Raw genomic sequence first — 21,918 nt, forward strand, 5'->3', positions numbered from 1 at the left:
AGAGGGAAATGGGTCTGGGTGAGTTACTCTTCTGAGGGTCGGTGTGGACTTGTTGGGCCAAAGGGCCTGTTTTCACACTGTAGGGAATCTAATCTGATCTGAATTCCTCATGCTACAAACTGTTTAGAAGTACTTGATCAAACTGGTGTCCATCAGCTCCCCCATACTACAACTAAAACACATCACCAATCCTGCCATATTTATTTTGTTTTATCTAACTAGTCAAGTTTCAAGTATAGAAATCCTCATCAATGATTATCCACAATTTGTGTTGTGGAAGTATTCATGGTCTTGCTGTGATGTTGCAGTTTTTCTTTAAATTTCCTTCATTAAAATAACATATCCCCCCCCTTCTAAATACAAGCTGATCATTATGATGCACTTTTACTCTAGACTGCAGCCGATGTATTTCATCTTTGTCTCCACTTAAAGTACTTGAGCTGGAGTACTCTAAATCACCACAATTTTTATCTTATATGTTATGTTGCTTTTGCTTGTGCTATGGGGTGTCCTTTTGAATTACTTTGTGTCTCATTTCCGTTCTACTGTCTTTGTATCCATAATTGTTATACACAAATCAAAAGGTAGGTAAATAATTTTTCATAACACTCTATAATTTGGTCCATACAAGAACTTGGCTTTGACATCTTCTAAAAGAATGATGTAGTACATAATTACTGTGGCACGGAGTTAAAAACTTGAAACATTAGTTGTATGTTTCAGTAATATAGGAGGCAGTGAGGACAGCAGATGCTGAGATCAGAGTCGAGAATATGGTGCTGAAAAGCACAGCAGGTCAGGCAGCATCCAAGGAGCAGGAGAATCGATGTTTTGATCATATGCCCTTCATCAGGCCTGAGGCATGTGGAGCAGTAGGCTGAGAGATAAATGGGAGGGGCATAGGGCTAGGAGAAAGGTTGGTGAGAGTGCAATAGGTAGATGAAGGTGGGGGAGAAGGTGATCGGTCTGAAAAAAAGGTGGAATGGATAGATGGGAAATACTATGGACAGGTCAAGAAGGCGGTGCCGAATTGGAGGCTTAGGACTCGATGGGAAGCCAGGGAAGTGATATGTGGACCTCTTACGGAGATATTTGTATCATCGATAGTCACAGGCTAGGTGCCGGAAGACTGGAGGTTAACTGACATGGTGCCACTGTTTAAGAAAGGTGGTAAGGACAAGCCAGGGAACTATAGACCAGTCAGCCTGACATTGGTGGTGGCCAAGATCCTGTTCCTCAGGAGGGAATCCTGAGGGACAGGATGTACATGTACTTGGAAAGGCAAGGATTGATTAGGGATAGTCGTGCGTGGGAAATCATGTCTCACAAACTTGATTGAGTTTTTTGAAGAAGTAACAAAGATGATTGAGGAGGGCAGAGCGGTAGATGTGATCTATATGGACTTCAGTAAGGCGTCCAACAAGGTTCCCCATGGGAGACTGGTTAGCAAGGTTAGATCTCACGGAATTCATGGAGAATTAGCCATTTGGATACAGAACTGGCTCAAAGGTAGAAGACAGAGGGCTGTTTTTCAGACTGGAGGCCTGTGACCAATGGAATGTCACAAGGATCGGTGCTGGGTCCACTGCTTTTCGTTATTTATATAAATGATTTGGATGTGAATGTAGGAGGTATAGTTAGCACATTTGCAGATGACATCAAAATTGGAGGTGTAGTGGACAGCCAAGAAAGTTACCTCAGATTACAATGGAATTTTGATCAGATGGGCCAATGGGCTGAGAAGTGACAGATGGAGTTTAATTCAGATAAATGCAAGGTGCTGCATTTTGGGAAAGCAAATCTTAGCAGGACTTATACACTTACTGGTAAAGCCCTAGGGAGTGCTGCTGAACAGAGGCGTTGGAGTGCACGTTCATAGCTCCTTGAAAGTGGAGTCGCAGGTAGATTGGATAGTGAAGAAGGTGTTTCCTTTATTGGTCAGAGTATTTAGTACAAGAGTTGGGAGGTCATGTTGCGGTTGTACAGGACATTGTTTAGGCCACTGATGGAATATTGCGTGCAATTTTGGTCTCCTTCCTATCAGAAAGCTTTGTGAAATTTGAAAGGGTTCAGAAAAGATTTACAAGGATGTTGCCAGGGTTGGAGGATTTGAGCTATAGGGAGAGACTGAACAAGCTGGGGCAGTTTTCCCTGGAGCATCGGAGGCTGAGGGGTGACCTTATAGAAGTTTACAAAATTATGAGGGGCATGGATAGGATAAATAGACAAAGTCTTTTCCCTGGGATCGGGGAATCCATAACTAGAGGGCATAGGTTTAGGGTGAGAGGGGAAAGATATAAAAGAGACCTAAGGGCAACTTTTTCACGCAGAGGGTGGTGCGTGTATGGAATGAGCTGTCAGAGGAAGTGGAAATTGCAACATTTAAAAGACATCTGGATGTGTTAATGATTCGGAAGGTTTTGGTGGGATATGGGGCCGGTGCTGGTAGGTGGGACTAGATTAGGTTGGGATATCTGGTCGGCATGGACAAGTTGGACCGAAGGGTCTGTTTCTGTGCTGTACATCTCTATGACTGGGAGAAGGTGGGGAGGGGAAATGAGGAAACTGGTGAAATCCACATTAATTTCATTGACATGCTTTGTCCATCCCTCAGGGCAAATGATTACCAATTGATTCTATATATTGTTCTCAAACTAACTAATGAAAATGGAAAAGCTCTGCTGGAGTAACTTCAAGAACAATTATGTAGGAATGAAAACTCAAGCTACCCAAGTATTTCAACGTCCTGAACTGTCTGTAGGACTACCGGAATAAGTTTAAAAAAGCTTTCTGCTGAGTATGGGCTTACATATAATTATTAAAAGAAATGGAGAAGATTTATTGCCTATTTTTGTGTTGGTGTTATTCTGATCTCAAATGTACTATGATTTATTGGTGCTATGGTTGGTACAGTACTGTGATGTAGAATTCAAAGCTAGAATTAATCTAAGTATTGTAGTGAGCAAGAGTTTGTATGCTGCACTCATATTGGAATTGTGAAGTGTGAATGTTGTATTGTGAGGTATGATGTAAATAAAGATCTGAGCAAACATACTAGATCGTGAGGTATTATGTCTCAATACAGACTTGAGTCTGCATTAATTACTACAACAGTTCAAACCTGTCGGATTACAACCTGGTGTTGCATAAATTTTAACTTAGAATAAGAAAGCAGTCTAACAGAAATCAGGAAATTCTTCTTGAAACAAAGACTGATCAACACATGGATTGGACTTCTAGGCAGGGTAGTTGAGGCAAAAAATAATTGGAATTATATAGGAGATGAATCAGATTCTGCAATGGGAAAGGTAAGATGTGTAGTTCTTCCTGGGTGAAAGAAATAGACCAGATAAATTGACATCCTCATCATAATTCTGTGATTTTGTCAGTGATGTCTATAGCAAATTCCTAATCAATTTTATCCAGACTCGTAGTCCCCAGCACTCAAATATTTAGGGCAGTGAGAAGCCAAAACATACATTTCAAGAGGGTTTTGCATGTGATGCCTTGTATGTACTAAATTTGACTATTCAGAATAGCAACTGTTTACAGTGTGTTAAATTAGAAAGCTTAAGGTCAAGCCAAATTCCTATTACTTGGTCCCACCAGAAATACTCTGTATGGAAGATGGGTGAGGACATGCTTGGCTGAGCATTAAATCATACAATGGACTCTTTCTATGCTGTATACATGAGCCGTCTGAAACCGTGCTGACTCTCTGCAAGATAGTCCCACTGTTGGCTCTTGCCCAGCAATTTTTCAAAACCATTACATACTTATGCTAATCTCTTAAAAGCTACAATTGATTCAGCCTCCACCATCTTGTTGGATACTGTGTTCCACATCCCAATAATTTGCAATGTAAACATGTCTTTTCTCTCATGCGTGAAAAAATTGTCCCTTAGGTCCCTTTTAAATCTTTCCCTCTCACCTTAAATCTATGCTCTCTAGTTTTGGACTCCTGTATCTTGGGGTCAAGTCCTTGGCTCTTCACTCTATCCATGCCCCTCATGATTTTATAAACCCCCATAAGGTCACCCCCTCAGCCTCTTACGATCCAAGGAAAATGGTCCCGACCTATTCAGTCTCTTCCTATAGCTCAAACCCTCCAATCCTGGGAACATCCTTGTAAATTTTTTCTGAACCTTTTCAAGTTTCACAACATCTTTCCTGTAGCAGGGAGACCAGAAATGAATGGTGCCAGAGGTGGTGGTGGAAGCTGGTATAATTACAATATTTAAAAGGTGTCTGGATGTGTATACGAATAGGAATGGTTTCAAGAGATATAGGCCAAATGCTGGCAAATGGGACAAGATTAATTTAGGATATCTGGTTGGCATGGAAGAGTTGGACGGAAGGGTCTGTTTTTGTACTGTACATCTTTATGACACTATCACCCAAATCCATATCTTCGGTTTGTGTCACCTCCACCAAAGGGAACAACTTCTTTCTATTGAACTACAGGATTTTGAATACCATTAAATCTCCACTCAACCTTTCTTTAAAGGACTGACACAACTTTTGTCATTTATTCCTGTCATGCAAGTTCCCCATTTACAATATAACCATTTGTTGTAAATTTTTTTGCACCCCCGTAAAGCTCTCTAAAAAGTGTGGCGCACCAAATTAGAAATAATATTTCAGCAGAGGCAAAAATCAGTATTCATTGAAGATTCCACATAATTTCATTACTTTTGTATGCACCAAATATTTTGGCATATCAGAGCTGCCTCCATTGAAGTAAGATTTTGGCAGCCCAAAGCATGGAACTGCAGTGTGCACATTAGATCAGCTAAGAGCAAACACAAGCTTTGTGGGTTAATTTGAATAGTTAGAGTATCCTGTAGAAGTAACGTACCCCTATTCATATGATGGTGGGACACCTTTGGGTGTTGGGGATTGAGGGGCTTAAGTATTCTGTATGATTGTTATTAGCAGAGCAGATTTTGCCTAATGCATAAACCCCTTGGAACAGCAAAGCTGTCAAGGAGAAGAAAGAGCTATTAAAGTGGGTTCTTCTTACATATGAGAGTGCTTTTCTCAATAAAGTGTAGTCTGCAATATGGAACTTTTAGTAGAAGACCTCCATTTTGTCTTTTGGAGTACCAGAACATTAAGACAAGTAGGCATGTTAATTGAAGGGGGATATGAATTAGCACTAAGTTAGCACAGGAGAATAAGGGGCCATGGGGATGGCTCCTAAACAGCATTAGTTTGTGGGAATGAGAGAATGTAAATATTGGGTTTATTTTACTTTACTTTAACTTTTGGATGCTGGTTGGAATCCTGAGGCAAGCTTTCCGTCCAGTCTGGCTCAAAAATAGGCAGCTTCATGAGCTCTTCCTCATCGACTGACCTGACTTCCTATGCAGCCGGCACTCCCAGACCAAAAATTAGGAGCCCAGGCATCCAAAGTCAGGTTTGCAGAGCCTAGAATCCTTCTGCCTCATGCACCTGATCCTGAAACAAAAGTTAGGGCTGGTGTCACTTTGTAAAGCCCTGGATCTCATGTGTCTTTTTTTTTAAAACCACTTGTTGAACCCACCTGCCACCTTCAATGATTATGTACATAGCAAGTCAGTGCCTGTCTTGTTGCCTTTCCTTCAGAATTGTACACTTTAGTTTATGTTGTCTTGCCTCATTATTTGTATTACAATTCATTACTCGTTAGTTCTATATATTAAATTTCATCTGCTAAATTTTCACTCAGTCCTACCTATAATCTTTGGATGTCTAACAGTATCTTCTGTACAGTTCATAATATTTCCAAACTTTTGAAATTGTACACTGTATACCAAAGTTTAAGTCACTAATATAGTTGAAGAAAAGCAGCTCTCCCAGTACTGACCCCTCAGGAATTTTTATTTTTCCTACATCCAAAAACCCGGTTAACCTGTCATTTAACCAAGTTCACATCAACCATCAATGTCACTTTACCTCATAGGCTTTAATGTTTTTGGCATTGCATAGTACTTCACCAAATACTTGCTGAAGTCCAGACACTAAACAACATCACCTTCATTATAACTTTACCTCAAAAAACTCAAATTAAACACCATTTCCCTTTAAATAATCTGTGCTGAATTGCTTTAATAAATAATGATAAAATGGCTTGCTCATTTTAGATATTAACTGAGTGATAATATGTGTGTGGCTGCATGTCATTCAAAGTTTATAGATGTGGTAGCTGGTATGCTATGTTGTCAGTAGTAAGCTTCTTTCAGGTTTGAATTAGTTTATTGTACATTCATAACCTCAAATTATACACTAAAAATAGCCATTTTCCATATCATTTACTATTTGTCCTATTAACAAAGTTGATTAGTATCAGTTGATTGAAAAGCCTCATTTTTAGACATATCTGCTTTGTATGAGTGTTATTACTTGCAATGTTAATACTGCTTCCACTCTTTTTTTAAACAAACTCAAAATAAAACTTGAAGACTAGCAAACAAACTATTCCTTACAAATTCTAGTATCTAAAAATTATAATTTAGTTGCAGTTCTGTATTTTTACCACAGATTCAAAATCCTTCAGACAGACTTAGTAATATAGAAAATGTAATTAATTATCACAATAAAATATTACTCAAGCCTACACCACGGTGACATATGAGGCCATTGTGCTATTTTCCACCACTACACCAGTTTTTTTCAAAGAGGGGCAAGTTAAATCAACAAACTGATTTAACTAAGGGCTTTATTTCCACATGGACTGGGATTTGCAGTCAGCAATAGCCTGGACCATGTTTCAATAAGTCAACAAAACTTATCTGGCTTTCTCCCTTGCTGTCTTTATTTTTGGATGAGTTTGCCCACCATCCCCAGCATTCAACTGACTGTATTTCAAAACTGCAGTGAGTGCATCTAAAACATAGCACAAGGGGTCAGGAACTGGAGCTAGAACCTATTTGGGTTCCTGTACCTGACTAAAAATTCAATCCCTGGTGCTATCATCATTTTGGATCATTCACACATGCAATCATTCTACACTTACTTTATCAACATTTCTGTAGATTTTTTCTTCTGACAATGGACCAACAACTTTTGTAGAAGTCTGTAGGATTCTGTGATCTGATTCTGAGCTTTCAGCACAAGTGCTTTCCTTTGAGGAAACATGGAAGGAAATCAATGAGCGCTATTGTGCAGGGCCATATACCACTGGACATCAAAATTCATTTAGAACACATTGCATTTTAGTTAATACAGCAAGTTTTTATGATGTTATTGTGAGTTGAGGAATATGCTATTTTATTATTATATGTTATAATGCCAGGTGACACACTGCATGTTTAAAGACACTGTGTTCAGTCACAATATACCAAATCATTCTGGGAGTTTGTAAACCAGTTTTTGGTAGATTAAATGCCAAGATTCTATCCAGTTATTAATGAAAGCTTATAGCCTTGACAATTACATGCTCCTTTACTTATACACTCAATTTTACTCTTCTTAAAATCCAAGATGTATAGCAAGATAGAAAACACCAGGTAGGCTTGAACAGTTGAGCAATAGTCAGGAGCATTGTATGCCAATTGAAGAGGCTAATAAACCCAAGTTTAAAATCTCAAAACTTCAGAATGAAATATAATAGAAGAATCTCTAACAGGAGTGGGACAACAATATACATAAGTTACAATCTAACCTCTCAAATATTGTAAGTTTTTTTTAAACTCTGCATCTATCTTAAAAAGTATATTTTCTCCTGTTGCTTGAGCAATTTGTTCATCTCTTTTCTAAGAAATTCAGATATATCCAACTTAAAATTTATATACATATTTCCACGTCAGGCAGTCACATAGAAACATTCTAGTGAAAATTTCAAACAGGACACACATTTCCATCATTTATAACATGATATCAAATTTGATGGTCAACAGGAAATTCACAAAGGACTTATTACTAGTACATTTTCTGTGGGTTGCTTGCTGCTCAGAAAATCAATAAACCATTACATTCAAAATTTAAAAATGTTAATAAAGAGTAATAATTGTAGAATTCTAGCAAAAAATGTGGTGTCACCACCTTTTTTTTGTTCCTCTGACTATTAAGAGTCAGTCACATTCTCTGAACTAAAAAGCAGCCAGTAACAAAACGTGAATCGCTGCCAGAAACATTTTTTGAATAGGTTATTTGCTTTTCTTTTCTTAAATCATTTGGTATCAAAATTGACAAAAAAGACATATTTACACAAGTAAACAATTGATATATGCTTGCAAATTGTGAACATAACACATATCTGGCATGTGGAGAAAGTGTGGACTGCAGATGCTGGAGATCAGAGCTGAAAATGTGTTGCTGGAAAAGCGCAGCAGGTTAGGCAGCATCCTGACCTGAAGAAGGGCTCATGCCCGAAACGTCGATTCTCCTGCTTCTTGGATGCTGCCTGACCTGCTGCGCTTTTCCAGCAACACATTTTCAACACATTCGGCATGTATCAAAGTAAGTTAAGACTGTTCTAAATTGTGTGCTGGATGATCAGGAAAAAAATAGCAGCCAGTGACAAAATGTGAATCATTGCCTGGAAAAAAAAATTTCAAAGGATTATTTACTTTTCTTTTATTAAGTAATTTTGAATCAAACTTTAAAAAGCTTCTATTTATATTTACATAAATAAAGAACTGCTACATGCTTGGAAATTGTGAACATGACATAATGTCTGGTACGTATTAAATAAATTAGGACTGTTCTAAATTGTGTGCTTGATCAACAGAAATGCTGAGGCAATTTGAGACAATATGTAATAACATGACTAAAATTGACAATGTGATGAGATAGTAAATAAGTGCCATTACACAAATGAATCCGAAAGATAAATGTAGCACTGGCTTTTTTTTAAAGAGGGGGTGGTGGAATGCATTGGCTATATGGTTGGTTTGCAATGCAGAGTCACACAAATAGTACCAGTTCAACTTCCGTACTGGCTGAAGTCACCAGGAAGGCCCTGCCTTCTCAACCTGAGAGACACCACATCAGGAGTGGGGCAAGGTTGAGAAGGCAGGGCCTTCCTGGTGACTTCAGCCAGTACGGAAGTTGAACTGGTACTGTCAGAAAGAGATGACTGGTGGTGAGTCATCTCTTTCTGACAGAAAGCAACCGATGGCCCTCTGAAACAATGCTGACTTACACTTTCAGCAAATATGTAAGAGATATTAAAGAAACAAACATACTAGCATTATGGTTAAACAGCAGATTTCTTTCCAACAACACCCATCAGCGCAACCTCTTCTACTGACAAAAAGCACATATTATTTTCAAAACCAATCCATAAGCTTCTCTGAACTTGTAATAAAGTCAACTAATTTTTTTAGGAGGAAAATTAAGCCTTGCTCGTTTTTGCAATTCAAGAAAACTAATCCAAGTCAGCAAAGCTCATATTTGAAAGGCTCTCCATATTATTCAAATTAAGTTACAAATTAAGCTTCTTTAATCTACTTTTCCATTTTTCTTTGGAAGAAAATGTAATACAATGAAATTAAGCTGAGATATCAATGTTATAGGAACGAGTATGCAATTTAGCTATCCATGCTTGTTTCACAAATCAATGAAATCATGACTGATTCCTAATCTAATTCCATATAACTGTCTTCACTACGCATCTCTTAAAATCTTTGGTAGGCAACAATATCAATCAGACATTAAAAATTAGCAACTGATCCAGTATCAACTGCTCTTGGTATAAGAGTGTCCCAAATCTCTACAACATTTTGCTGAAAATTATTTATTATACTTACCTATACAGTCCTTCTGGGCCATTAAGGGCTGCTATTCCAGGAACGAGGGAGTCAGCTATGTGATATTTCCCATCACTCATTGCTCGATTAAACTGTATATTTTGTTCAAACAGCATCCAGAGCTTACAGGTACAAAAATAAATTGGATTATAAAGCATGGAACATAAAAAGTTGTAAATAAGCAATGTCAACACTATTGTATGCTTTTTATTGCCAGTAAGATAGCAATTAATTACTAAATTTCAACATGATTTCATACAAATTGCTTCATTGTATATACTCAGTAACCTAATAAGAATTCTCGTAGGCATATAGTAATTCAGGTGTTCTGATATTTGTGTAAATAATCAAAAGTTTGTTTTTACAAAAGGACATCTATAACTACTGAACTCAAACGTTTAATGTGCTAAGATCCTCAAATTATCTTATTACTGTGGAAATGTCACTGATGTCTACATAGGCTGTAACTTCATTTTCCTTAACATTTCAAAGGCATATTTTCAAGCAACATCTTTGTTGAAATTAAAAAAAAAAGCAGCAAAAAAAATAGCAGTCTAATATTTGCCAAATTCAATACAAAATATATATCAAAATGATAAGATTTCAATTTTCAATCAGTTAGAAAGAGTTGGTAAATCAACACTTAAAGATTTCCCCAAACCTTCTAAGGGTCAAATACACTGAAACAGGAAATGAACAACAAACTAAACATAGGTTGCAACAAGAAAACAAGAAATAATCATGGCTCCATTTTCTAATCATAAACCCATGGTATACATACACACATGCAGGTTCTAGACTTAGACTGCTAATTCAACTGTTAAGAGTCTCTTTGCAGATTCCCTTTCCCTGAAAAGAGATTTATGGCCTTTGTTGTTCTTTTACTTCTGACGAGGAACTCAACAATGTAACTGATCATGATCATGAAACTGGCGAAACCTAATTGATTCTCCAGCTCATTGTCTATTTCCACTGAGTCCAATAGCAGTTCTTTTGTGAGTGCTGAAACAGAAATAGGAGCTCTTCATGGGTCATTAGAAACTGAATGTTAATTTTCACATAGGTCATCGGTCTCCAATTTTTTTTGAAGAAACTGAAATTCACAAGCCAATCAACTGTCAGCATCTTAAGGTAAACATGGTCTGTTTTATAATTGCAGTTCTGCTAATTAATTCAAAGTAAAAGTTGCAGTTGAGATATTAACGTTTTCTTCCCAGTGTGCAGCATATATTTCTTGAATTCAGTGCAGTAAAACTATTGTACACTTATTTTGAAGAACTGTTACACTATTAAATTACTGTAATCATTTCAAAAACTAAACAGTGTCAAAATGATGACAATTATCTTCTTTATCAAACAATAACTGCTATTGCAATTGCCACTGTACCTTTGCATGCTGGCTGTGGGGAGGAAACCGATCTTTCAAATGCTTTAGGATTTCAGAAGCAGCTGAATAATAGCCCTACAAATTCAAAAGATATGTATCATTTAAGGTAACAATCACATTCAAGGATACATTTATTAATTAATTGCAATAGCATTTCAGCTGCTTGGGTTTCTATTAAATAGATAAATCAAATAAAGAAAAAGGGAATTCAAAATTCAGTTCTTTTATATTAACTGCCATCTCTTGCCTAGTTGCTTTACACTGACAACAAAATAATTCTAGGAGCTCTGGATCATCACATCTTGGAGTCAAATCATTATGATTGACTCTTTATAAACAAGAGTCATAACTAACACACTTTTCAGTAGTAAACCGAGGTTGGTTTGGAAGTGATTAGTAGTCTGCAGTGTGAAAGAAGTGAATTGACAGCTTAGAGACAAATTCTTAAGAGCATCCGGCTATGGCTACCTCTAATAGCTCCCTCTTATGTTTTGGTTAAGGAACTGCTTTTAGCTAAATAACATACAAACCTTACATGAAACTTGCTAAATCAAAACATGTTCTTTTAACCGCTTTAAATGTTACCAAATTCCTAAATAATATTGTGAAGTGCCGAATTTAAGTAATTGTTCATTTTCTTTTGCATAATACAAGACTTTCTAGATTATAGAGACTCTTATTTTAGTTTCTCAAACATATAGTCAAGGTAGCACAGAGAGTGATGAGACATGTTCAGGACCACTTCACTGAGTTTAAATCTAATCAATAAGGGCACTAAGATGAAGGCACAGATATTCCACTGAATAGAGATCAAATCAGCTGTAGATTTATTTTTGGTCAACATGCTACTATATCAGAGTAGGCTCCTACAGACCCAGAACAGATGTTCTGCACAGATTTATCCCATTTCTGGATCAAGGAACTGGAACTGACATTTTATCTGATTTTGGAATTAGACAGCTTTCATGGATGAGGGGACGCTAATTGCGAGATTGTGTCATGAAATTAACACTATTATACTCATTTGAAAGACAGAACATGAGGAACAATAATTCTGTCTCTTAGAGTCATAGAGCTGTACTGCATTGAAACAGATCCTTTGGTCCAACTCATCCATGCCGACCAGATATCTTAAATAAATCTAATCCCACAAGGATCAGTGCTGGGTCCGCTGCTTTTTGTCATTTATATAAGTGATTTAGACGTGAATTTAGGAGGTATGGTCAGTAAGTTTGCAGATGTAGTGGACAGCCAAGGAGGTTACCTCAGAGTAAAATGGGACTTGGATCAGATGGGCCAATGGGCTGAGGAGTGACAGATGGAGTTTAATTTAGATAACTGTGAGGTGCTACATTTTGGAAAAGCAAATCAGGGCAGGACTTATACACCCAGTGGATATGTCCTGGGATGTGTTGCTGAACAAAGAGACCTTGGAGTGCAAGTTCAAACTTCCTTGAAAGTAGAGGTGCAGGTACACGGATAGTGGTATGCTTGCCTCTATCAGAGCATGGAGGATAGGAGTTCGGAGGTCATGTTGTGGCTGTACAGGACATTGGTTAGACCACTTTTGGAATATTGCGTGCAACCGTGGTCTCCCTGTTATAGGAAGGATGTTGTGAAACTTGAAAAGGTTCAGAAAAGATCTACAAGGGTGTTGCCAGGGTTGAGGGTTTGAGCTACAGGAAAAGACTGAATACGCTGGGGCTATTTTCCTTGGGGCATCAGAGGCTGAGGGGTGACATTATAGAAGTTTATAAAATGAGAAGGAGCATGGATAGGATAAATACTCGAGGTCTTTTCCCTGAGTCACAGAACTAGAGGGCATATGTTTAAGGTGAAAGGGGAAAGATTTAAAAAGGACCGAAGGGACAACTTTTTCACATAGAGGGTGGTACGTGTATGGACTGAGTTGCCAGAGGAGGCTAGCACAATTACATTTAAAAGGCATCTTGAAAGGTATATGAATAGGAAGGGTTTATAGGGATATGGGCCAAATGCTGAGAGTTTAATTTAAGAAAACACAACCACAAGATTGCTACTTTAACCATGTGACAATATACTGTAATTGGGAATATGAATCATGTTAGAAAGATCATTATTTCAGTAAAAAAGAACTTCAAGCAATATTCTTCTAAATTGCTAGCAGAAACACTCTTTGATGGTTTAACTATCCCAGATAACTCTGCTAGGCAAAATGTGAGATCTTGCCCTTGGTTTGAGCACGGTAAACTAATCTCAGCAGAGCTACAGTCGGGGCACTATGATTAGTATCAGTCATCTGGGGCAAGGGAGATGAAAAGCGAATATGCTTAGCTGGTACTTACCATCCAATGAACTCAAGTAAGCAAGTCAATATATTCTTTTAAACTCAACTATAAAGTTCCTAATGATCAAATATCTTGTTTCCATTGACACAAGGAGAATGGTCACTTGGCTGATATACTGTTAGATGAAACTGTATCTTAATGTGGTCTGCAGGGGAAAAAAAGCAGGCAAGGCAAAAGATGAAAAAATAAACAAAGCCAACTTACCTGTTCTGCATGAAGTTCTGCCAGGTGACAAAGTACGACAGCCATTGCTTCAGTGTTATTTTGATGGATATCCACATTTACAGACTCCAGAGTGTGCATATACAGAAGAAGCTGTGTTTGTTGTAGAGCCATTGTGCTAGAAATGATAAACAAAATTAAGTATTTATGCTGAGAGTAATTTATTGGCAATTATAATAAACACTTTTGAAAGTTTCACATACTAGCTAAGTCTAATCCACATAATTCAGAAATATAGAACAAAGCAACATAAGAACCAGGTTGCAAACTTGGCACCAACTCTCATCAAGAGTATCATCATAGTACCAAAAGAGGTAGGAAAAGAATAGAGCTCATTTTCTATTCTGACAATTCCACTTGCTAATGATCATTGGTAAGTCTCACATTACCCGCTAGAATATTGTACCAGAGTGTATGAGGTCATTCCCAAAGTTCATAATTTCAGTTAGTGATTGGAAGAAACTTAATAGAAGTCAGATCCACTCCTAATTGGAGGCAGATGATTTAACTTAGTTACTTTTTGAAAGGTTGTCACTATATGTTATTTGAAATAACCTAGCAGAAAATAATGGAATTGGACAAGGTCTTAAACAAAAAAAACAAATGAACTGTGGATACTGGAAATGAGAAACAAAAGAAGAAATAGCTTTAAAAACTCATAGGGCTGGCAGCATCGGTGGAGAGAAATCAGAGTTAATGTTTCGAGTCCAGTCCACTTCTTCAGGGTTACTGGACGCGAAATATTAACTCTGACTTCTCTCCACCGATGCTGCTGGGCCTGCTGAGTTTTCCCAGCCATTTCTATTTTTTAATCATTATTTACCCTTCTCAGTTGTCCAATAATGCAAGGGTATAACTTAAAAATAAATACCACCTTTAGTTTTACTCCTAAGGGTTAAATGATATGCAATTTATTATGCACCATGAGTCCATAAATAAAAATTAACACACTTTTACATACCTTTGACCATACATTTTCCAAATTGCAGTTTTCTGAGCTATGCTCACATCAATAAGCTCTGAAAGCCCATGTTTCCAATGCAACATGTCAGAGTCCTTCATGGCATCCATTAACTTGTTAGCTGACCTTCCAGAAAAGGTCCTTTGTTGCACTAGTGATTGGATGCCCAGAGATGCTAGATACTACAAAATAAGAGCAGTTAGATATTAACACAACAGGAGTATCATTTTTGTTGTTTGTGCAAAGGGGCACACATTCCAAGGCCCCTTTCATTTTCAATGCCTAGAACTCTGAGCATATAAAGATAGTTGGAGTCTCTGTTGGCAGGACCAGATGGGATGGCAGATTCCCTTCCAGGAATGACATCAGGAGAAGCAGTTGGGTTTTTGAATTTGACAGTTACTCTATTTATTAATCTAAAGTTTTAAATGAGAAAATGAAATTTCAACTTGTGTTTGCTGGTCCAGTTCAAAAACTCTGACATGATCATACTGCAACAATACATTAAATTTGATTTTAGTTTCCTTACTTGGACAGTATGTTAGCGTTCTATAGAAAGGACCACAAATACTTCTTTAAAATACATTTCTGATTATAGGTTAAACTAGAAAATTGTAACTTTTATCACCTGATCTGATTTGAAGGAATGTCTGAGACCTAATATAATGAGGGATTAAGTGATGGACATAGGAGAGTTAATTAAGTTTGAACAGGTTGTATACATATGGATTGTGCTAATAGTCAGTAATGAATGCTTTATGGATTTTGGTTAACTTGAGTTCGCACTTAAAAGTGTAGACTTGAATTCTCCTAAATCCATTATCTTTTGGAATTTACAAACTTACTAATTTTTTTTATTCACAAAGAAAATTAATTAATATTTTACTAAATGTTTATGCTCCACTAGTATCTAGTTCTAGGAAGCAAAATTACTCACAGGTAAGCCAAGCTGTCCAGCCTTTTTCACAGAATGTTCAACAAGAACGGCATTATCAGATCCTTTCATTTGCTCTAGTATATAGAGCCAACTCTAGAAACAAAGCAATGATTAGTGTTATGAACTTAGAACTAAGTGTCAAATATCAAAATTAAGATTTATGTTTCAGAGCATCAAAAAAGTAGAAATGCACTAAAGACTAAATAATGTGAAGGCTAAGTTAAGACTCCTTACCAAGCAGTGCTGTAAACAAACGTGATCACTGGATTCTTGTGCAATACGAATAGCTTCCTGTAAAGCAAACTGGGCCTGCTCACTGCAAATACAAAGATATTAAAGTCAGATCATCAGAAAGCAAGAGCACATGCTATTTAATAGCATTAGCAATACTCTAAATATCCCAATTATATTAGAGAAAGACCTTGGAAAATGGTTCTCCAATGTCAATTAGCTCCAGGGGACCCCTTGCTGTTAAAACCCATATATTTGTACTACCTTTTAAAAATAGCTGTGCCAATGTAAAAAAAGAGTGCCATCAATCTAATGGTCCAGCAAGAATTATACAGGTCACTTTTTAGCACAATCATTTTTCTCCTGTTACAGGCATAATCAGGATATTTCAAGCATTCAACATGCCTGTTTTAGTAATATTTTTTGGCTACAATGAAGAGGAATGTTTGAAATTAATATGGAGGGTGATGCTGGAGATATCTAAATTAGTGCTGCACCCTGCCTCCAATAGTTATGTACTACAGCAAACCTTTGTTAATTTATTTAGGAAATCTTAGTTTATACAGAAATTAAAACATTCTTATTTAGATTAGATTAGACAGGCCAATTGGCTCAACGAGTCCACAGTGAACGTCCGAACAGTAACCCACCCAGACCCATTCCCCTGCCCTATATTTACCCCAACTAATGCACCTAACACAAGGGACAATTTAGCAAGGCCAATTCACCTGACCTGCACATCTTTGGATTGTGAAAGGAAACCCACGCATACAAGGGGAGAATGTGCAAACTCCCCACAGACAGTCGCTGGGGGCGAGAATGGAACCCAAGGTCCCTGGCGCTGTGAGGCAGCAGTGCTAACCAATGAGCCACTGTGCCGCCCTCTAACATGGACTCAGTAACTACAATCAAACTTGATACTCACTGATGGCCAAATCTACAGTTTAAAGCAGCCAGATTGAGTGCTGCATATCGTAAACTTCGTCCAAATCCATCCTCTCCGCTACTTTTGCTATCACTGCCAGTAAGGATCAACCGATCAAAATAATGAAGCAGGCTGTGCATAGCACTGAAATAGTCTTGTACACGAAGGCTGTTCAGGTAGCTCAAATAATGCTGGAATCACAACATAAATGCATATACAAAATAGTACATTTGTTAAAATATATTAAATTGTGCACACATTTTCAAGGTACTGTATGAAAAATACTGTCCATTTAATTTATTGTCTTTTGACACAATTAAGTTCTGGTGAGAGAAAGAGAGGGTCATCAAGGAATGTCACTGAATTAAAATGCGACAGCCATAGATCAAAATTTATTTAATCGTTAAAATTAATAGAACTTAAAAACCCAAATTACTTCAGAAGCAGAAATATATTCAGTTATCACTCCATAATTTATAAAATATTAAAACTTAATATTTGCAGCGCTTGGAAAATGTAATCATGTATTGTATGTTCATTTATCAGTTAAATAATGGCATGGAATTTCTAAATAACATTGTCAACATTTACCTACTTTGATTTGTTAATGGGATGCGAGTATCTTTAGTTGGTCTCAAGAAGGTATCATAAACTGGTTTTTAGAAGCACTGCAGCCCATGATGGAGGGTGGTCTAAGTATACTAATAGTGGTTAGGAAGGGGGTTTCAAGATTTTCATAGAATCACAAGAATCTCTACTGTGTGGAAGCAGGCCATTTGACCACTGAGTCCACAATGAACCTCCAAACAGCATCTCAACCAGACTCACCCTCCTACTCTATCCCTGTAACCCTACATTTCCCATGCCTAGTCCACCAAACCTGCACATCCCTGGACACTATGGGCAATTTAGCATGGACAATCCACCTAATCTGCACATCTCTGGACTGTGGGAGGAAGCCAGAGCACCCAGAGGAAATCCACACAGACACAGGGAGAATGTGCAAACTCAGAGACAGTTGCCTGGGGGTGGATCTGAACCCGGGTTCCTAGCACTGTGAGGCAGCAATACTATCCACTGAACCACCATACCACCCCAATGGGATTTTAATCCTGTGACAATGGAGGAGAAGTGATATACAGTAAATAGCAGGACAAATGCCAGGATGCATACCCTCAAAAATTCAGGGTTTCAAGGAAGTCCCTATGTAACCTGATTCAGTTATGAACATATTCCTAAGTCGAAAGAAAAGGAAAAGTGATGCAACGAACATATGAAAGAAGTCTCTATTTTTCAAATTGTTGGCAACTTACGATAGGCTGTCTTTGCACCATAAAACACATGGAAAAACACTGAGTTAGCTTTGGAAAAACTCAATAATTCTCTTACGCTTGGCAAGTGGTCTTTGGATTAGGGCTAAATACAAGTAATAATACAGTCAAATATATTTTCCATATTTTTGTGCTACAGTGCAACATTCTGAATTGTGTAGCTCAGCTCAGGAAGCAGGTAGGTGTGATCCATTAGGATCATAGCTGGTTCAGACTCTGTATGAAGAATATACTACTTCCATGAATTCCTCATCTGTCAATTCAATAGTGCAGACATCTTGGTACAAATTTCCCTAGTTGTCCTCATTTTAAATTCCACGGTGGTCTCCTACAGGCAATGAAAAGAGTTCCATTATCGGATTAGTGGCCACACCTGCTCCTCCTCATTTATGGCATCTTCACCATATAGTCGTAGTGCATTTAAACCTAGTATTATGAAAGCATTTGGTGATTATCTCATCCTCACCATCTTTCACCGTTCTTCAAGAGTTGTATTTCTGCTTCTTATCGATGACCTCAATAACCTGAAAGATCAGGTAATGCTAGTAATTGGTTATTGGGCTCCAAAGCACCCTGATCACTGGCTTTTGTGTTGGAAAACAAGACTGTCAGCTCAATCTTAAAAGGTCAGCAATGTTAGTGCGATGGGCAGTTGACTATAATGGTGATCATCTTCCTTTTTTTTCTGTTATTACATATGCCTGTCCTTCCTTTCTAACTTATTGGTCCTAACATCTACCTTCCCCTCAATCCCTGATAAAGAGCTTATGCTTGAAACATCAGCTCTCCTGCTTCTCGGATGCTGCCTGACTGGCTGTGCTTTTCCAGCACCACACTTTTTGACCCTGATCTCCAGCATCAGCAGTCCTCACTTTCTCCCTGTTATTACATTTTGTCCACTTTCTAAATCCATGCCTCAAAAAATATTGAGGAGACCTAAGGGGCTTTATTAGCATCACACTGCATGAGCAGTGACTTGCCATTTGCAAAGCAACATGACTTCTTAGACTTTTCCAACAAAGAACCACCTTTTTGGTGCCATCTATGTTAGCACAAACCAAAGCAGAGACATGTTCCTTGCTTTGTTTTCCACCATTATGTTTAAACATAAAATTTATAAAGAGTAGTCTGGCAAATTCAGTAAATATTTGCAGTTTTATCCATGTTAAAAATGTCTTTTGGTACATACGTGTGCAGGATGCGCGAACACTATTTTGCAGCTAATTATTTGCCATTGCTGCCATAACTGTATGGCCAGATAGATGAGGGTCTGAATGAGCAGACAGAGCTGATGGGACTCTCAGGACAGGTCAAGCATCAAAGCATCCACAGAAGACAAAGGCAGGCAAGGATAAATCCAGATTTGGCCTGGAAAGTCAGATTGCATTGTGTATTGGGAGCCAGGGTTCCTGCCATGTCTATTCATGGAGAGTGAGACATGCCCTTGACACATCAGAGGATGGATGTCGTGGTTCCCATTGGACATTCTGGCCTTGACCTGAAAGATCAATTGTTCTCTGGCCCTCAGCCAGCCATTCTGCAAAGATGTAGCAGGGAGGGATGGGAAGTGTCAACAGTTGGCCATTCTCTCAGCAAACACTGGACCTGGACCAGCAGCAGAGCCCCAACTACCTGGAAAGAAAAAGAAGATGACCAACCTTCGCCAGGTTCATCACAGCCGACTGCATGGTCTGGCCAGGTTGACCTGCTTTGGTAGTTTCTGGTACTAGTCTGCTGCCAGCAGTTGTTATATAAGTATTACGATAAAGACTTAATGTTGTGTTTGATAAAATAATGCAAAAATCTAGTGTTAATCTCAAAAGCAGGTTTTAAATATACACCAAAAGGCGCCTTTTATCTCCACTGCATTTTGTGAATAAAACTGCACCAAATTGCAAGTTGACTTTGATTCCTTTGTTCATCTCACAAGTAAAGTGCCCAAGTAAGACGAGTTCACCTAGAAACCTAGAAACGAGTTCACACAAACAATTGCCACATCCTCAGTGCTTATTGTTTGGAAGATGACTTTGTGCCTTGCTTTGAATTCATTCCATCATCCTTCAGGTGAACCCTTTGTGATCCAGCCTCTTTGCAAGGAGTACTTCTACATATTGCAGAATTGTGAATGTTATCTGCTCCAGTTGCTTGGAATCACCTATCAGACATATGAAACATTAGGACAGGCAGCCATTCTCACCCTCTTCCTTGAAGACAAACAGTCAAACTGTTCCAAGATGTTCACCTTTTGCTTCATATTGGTTGACAAACTCCATAGTGAAATCTCCTATTCGTTAGTGATAGCCACTTACTGCCTCCCACTGTGGTTCTGCTTTATCAACTTCACTTCATTTCCAATGGACAGTACTTTAAACCGTCTCACAAGTTTAATCAAACTTCATTCTGACTGTTTGGCTCAGTCATATGACAAGCATCCAACAGCTCGGCTAATCAGACTAGAACTTCGGCTTATTACAGACACCCAGCTCTTGGGTTTCCTATTCTGCCAGTGGGAACAGCTGATAACTTAAAACTCCAATTGTGGCAAAATTATCAGGATCTGACTGATTACAGTCTAACTGCAGTTTCAAGTTAGGGGATGGTATGTGATTTGAAGGTAGTGGTGTCCCTGTGAATCTGCTACCCTGGTCCGAACTTGTTGAGGTCATGGGTTTGTAAGGTGGTGTTAGACAGGCTGCAAAAATTGCTCCACTGCATCTCGTAAATGGTACACTCTGCCACAATTGCACACCAGGGAATGAACATTAAAAGGTGGTGGATGGGATGCCAAGCAAACTTTATTCTGGGAAGTGCTGAACTCCTTGAAGGTTACTAAATGTTCAGGGAAGATGGTAAATTCTCACTAGTTGTAGATGATCACTTGGCACTTTGTGATGTGAATGTTACTTAACACTTATTAGATCGAGCTTAAAAGTTGTTTAGGTATTGGCATATATGGAAACAAAATGCTTCAGTATCTGAGGAGGTGCAAAAAGTGCCTGAACATTGTGCAATCAGCGAACATCCCCACTTCTGATTTTATGATTAAGGGAGTTCATTAATGAAACAGCTGAAGATGGTTGCACCTAGGAACTTCTGTGCAGATATCTTGGGACTGAGGCCATTGACTGCCAGCAACCACAATCATCTTCTTTTGCACTGAACGTAACTCCAACCTGCAGAAAGCCATCCCATCGGCATTCCCACCAACTCCAGTTGTGCTAGGGTTCCTTGATGTCATACACAGTTAAATATTGCTTTGATGTAAAAATCAGTCACTCTCACCTCATCACTTGAATTACGTTCTTCTGTTCATGGTTGGCCTGAGGCTATAATCAGGTAAGAAGCAAGCAGCTTTGGTGGAAACCAAACTGAGCATCAACCAGCAGGATGATGTGCTGCTTAGTAGCATTGTTAACAAGCCCTTCTCCGATTTTGCTGATGACGGAGAACAGATTAATGAGGTGAAAATAGGCTGGACTGGATTTGCCCTTTTTTTTGGTCGGGCCAGATCTGCATAATTTTTCACGTTGCTGGATTGATGCCAATATTGCAACTGGATTAGGACAGTTTGGCTAGGGGTGTAGGGATAATTCTGGAGAACATGTCTTCAGTACTATTGCTGGAATGTTGTCAAGGTCCATGTCTTTTGTAGTAGCAACACCTTTGGCCATTTCTTGATATCACATTCAGTGAATCAAATTGGCTGAAGACTAGAAGGTCTGTTCTTAGGGGATTTCTAGAAGAGGACAAGATGAACCATCCACTCAACATTTATGGCAGAAGGTGGGAGCAAACTACTCTGTGAATTACTTTGTTAATAAGCATCATTAAAGAATCATTAATGATGGCTGATTTTCTTTTTT

At 38.3% G+C, this 21,918-nt stretch overlaps 1 protein-coding gene across 1 annotated transcript in view; it reads right to left on the reverse strand.

Annotated features, from left to right (window-relative positions):
• anapc5 (anaphase promoting complex subunit 5) overlaps nt 1-21,918 on the reverse strand; it is a 58,984-nt gene that overhangs the window by 9,536 nt on the left and 27,530 nt on the right. The window contains exons 7-14 of the mRNA XM_060843993.1: nt 16,725-16,915; nt 15,803-15,884; nt 15,569-15,661; nt 14,632-14,813; nt 13,653-13,788; nt 11,122-11,196; nt 9,735-9,856; nt 6,998-7,105 (exon numbers count right to left, since the gene is read on the reverse strand). Of these exons, the coding sequence (XP_060699976.1) occupies nt 6,998-7,105; nt 9,735-9,856; nt 11,122-11,196; nt 13,653-13,788; nt 14,632-14,813; nt 15,569-15,661; nt 15,803-15,884; nt 16,725-16,915 (989 nt within the window). The remainder of the gene's footprint in view (nt 1-6,997; nt 7,106-9,734; nt 9,857-11,121; nt 11,197-13,652; nt 13,789-14,631; nt 14,814-15,568; nt 15,662-15,802; nt 15,885-16,724; nt 16,916-21,918) is intronic.

This window comes from Hemiscyllium ocellatum, chromosome 24 (assembly GCF_020745735.1).
Source record: "Hemiscyllium ocellatum isolate sHemOce1 chromosome 24, sHemOce1.pat.X.cur, whole genome shotgun sequence".
Classification (NCBI taxonomy): Eukaryota; Metazoa; Chordata; class Chondrichthyes; order Orectolobiformes; family Hemiscylliidae; genus Hemiscyllium; species Hemiscyllium ocellatum.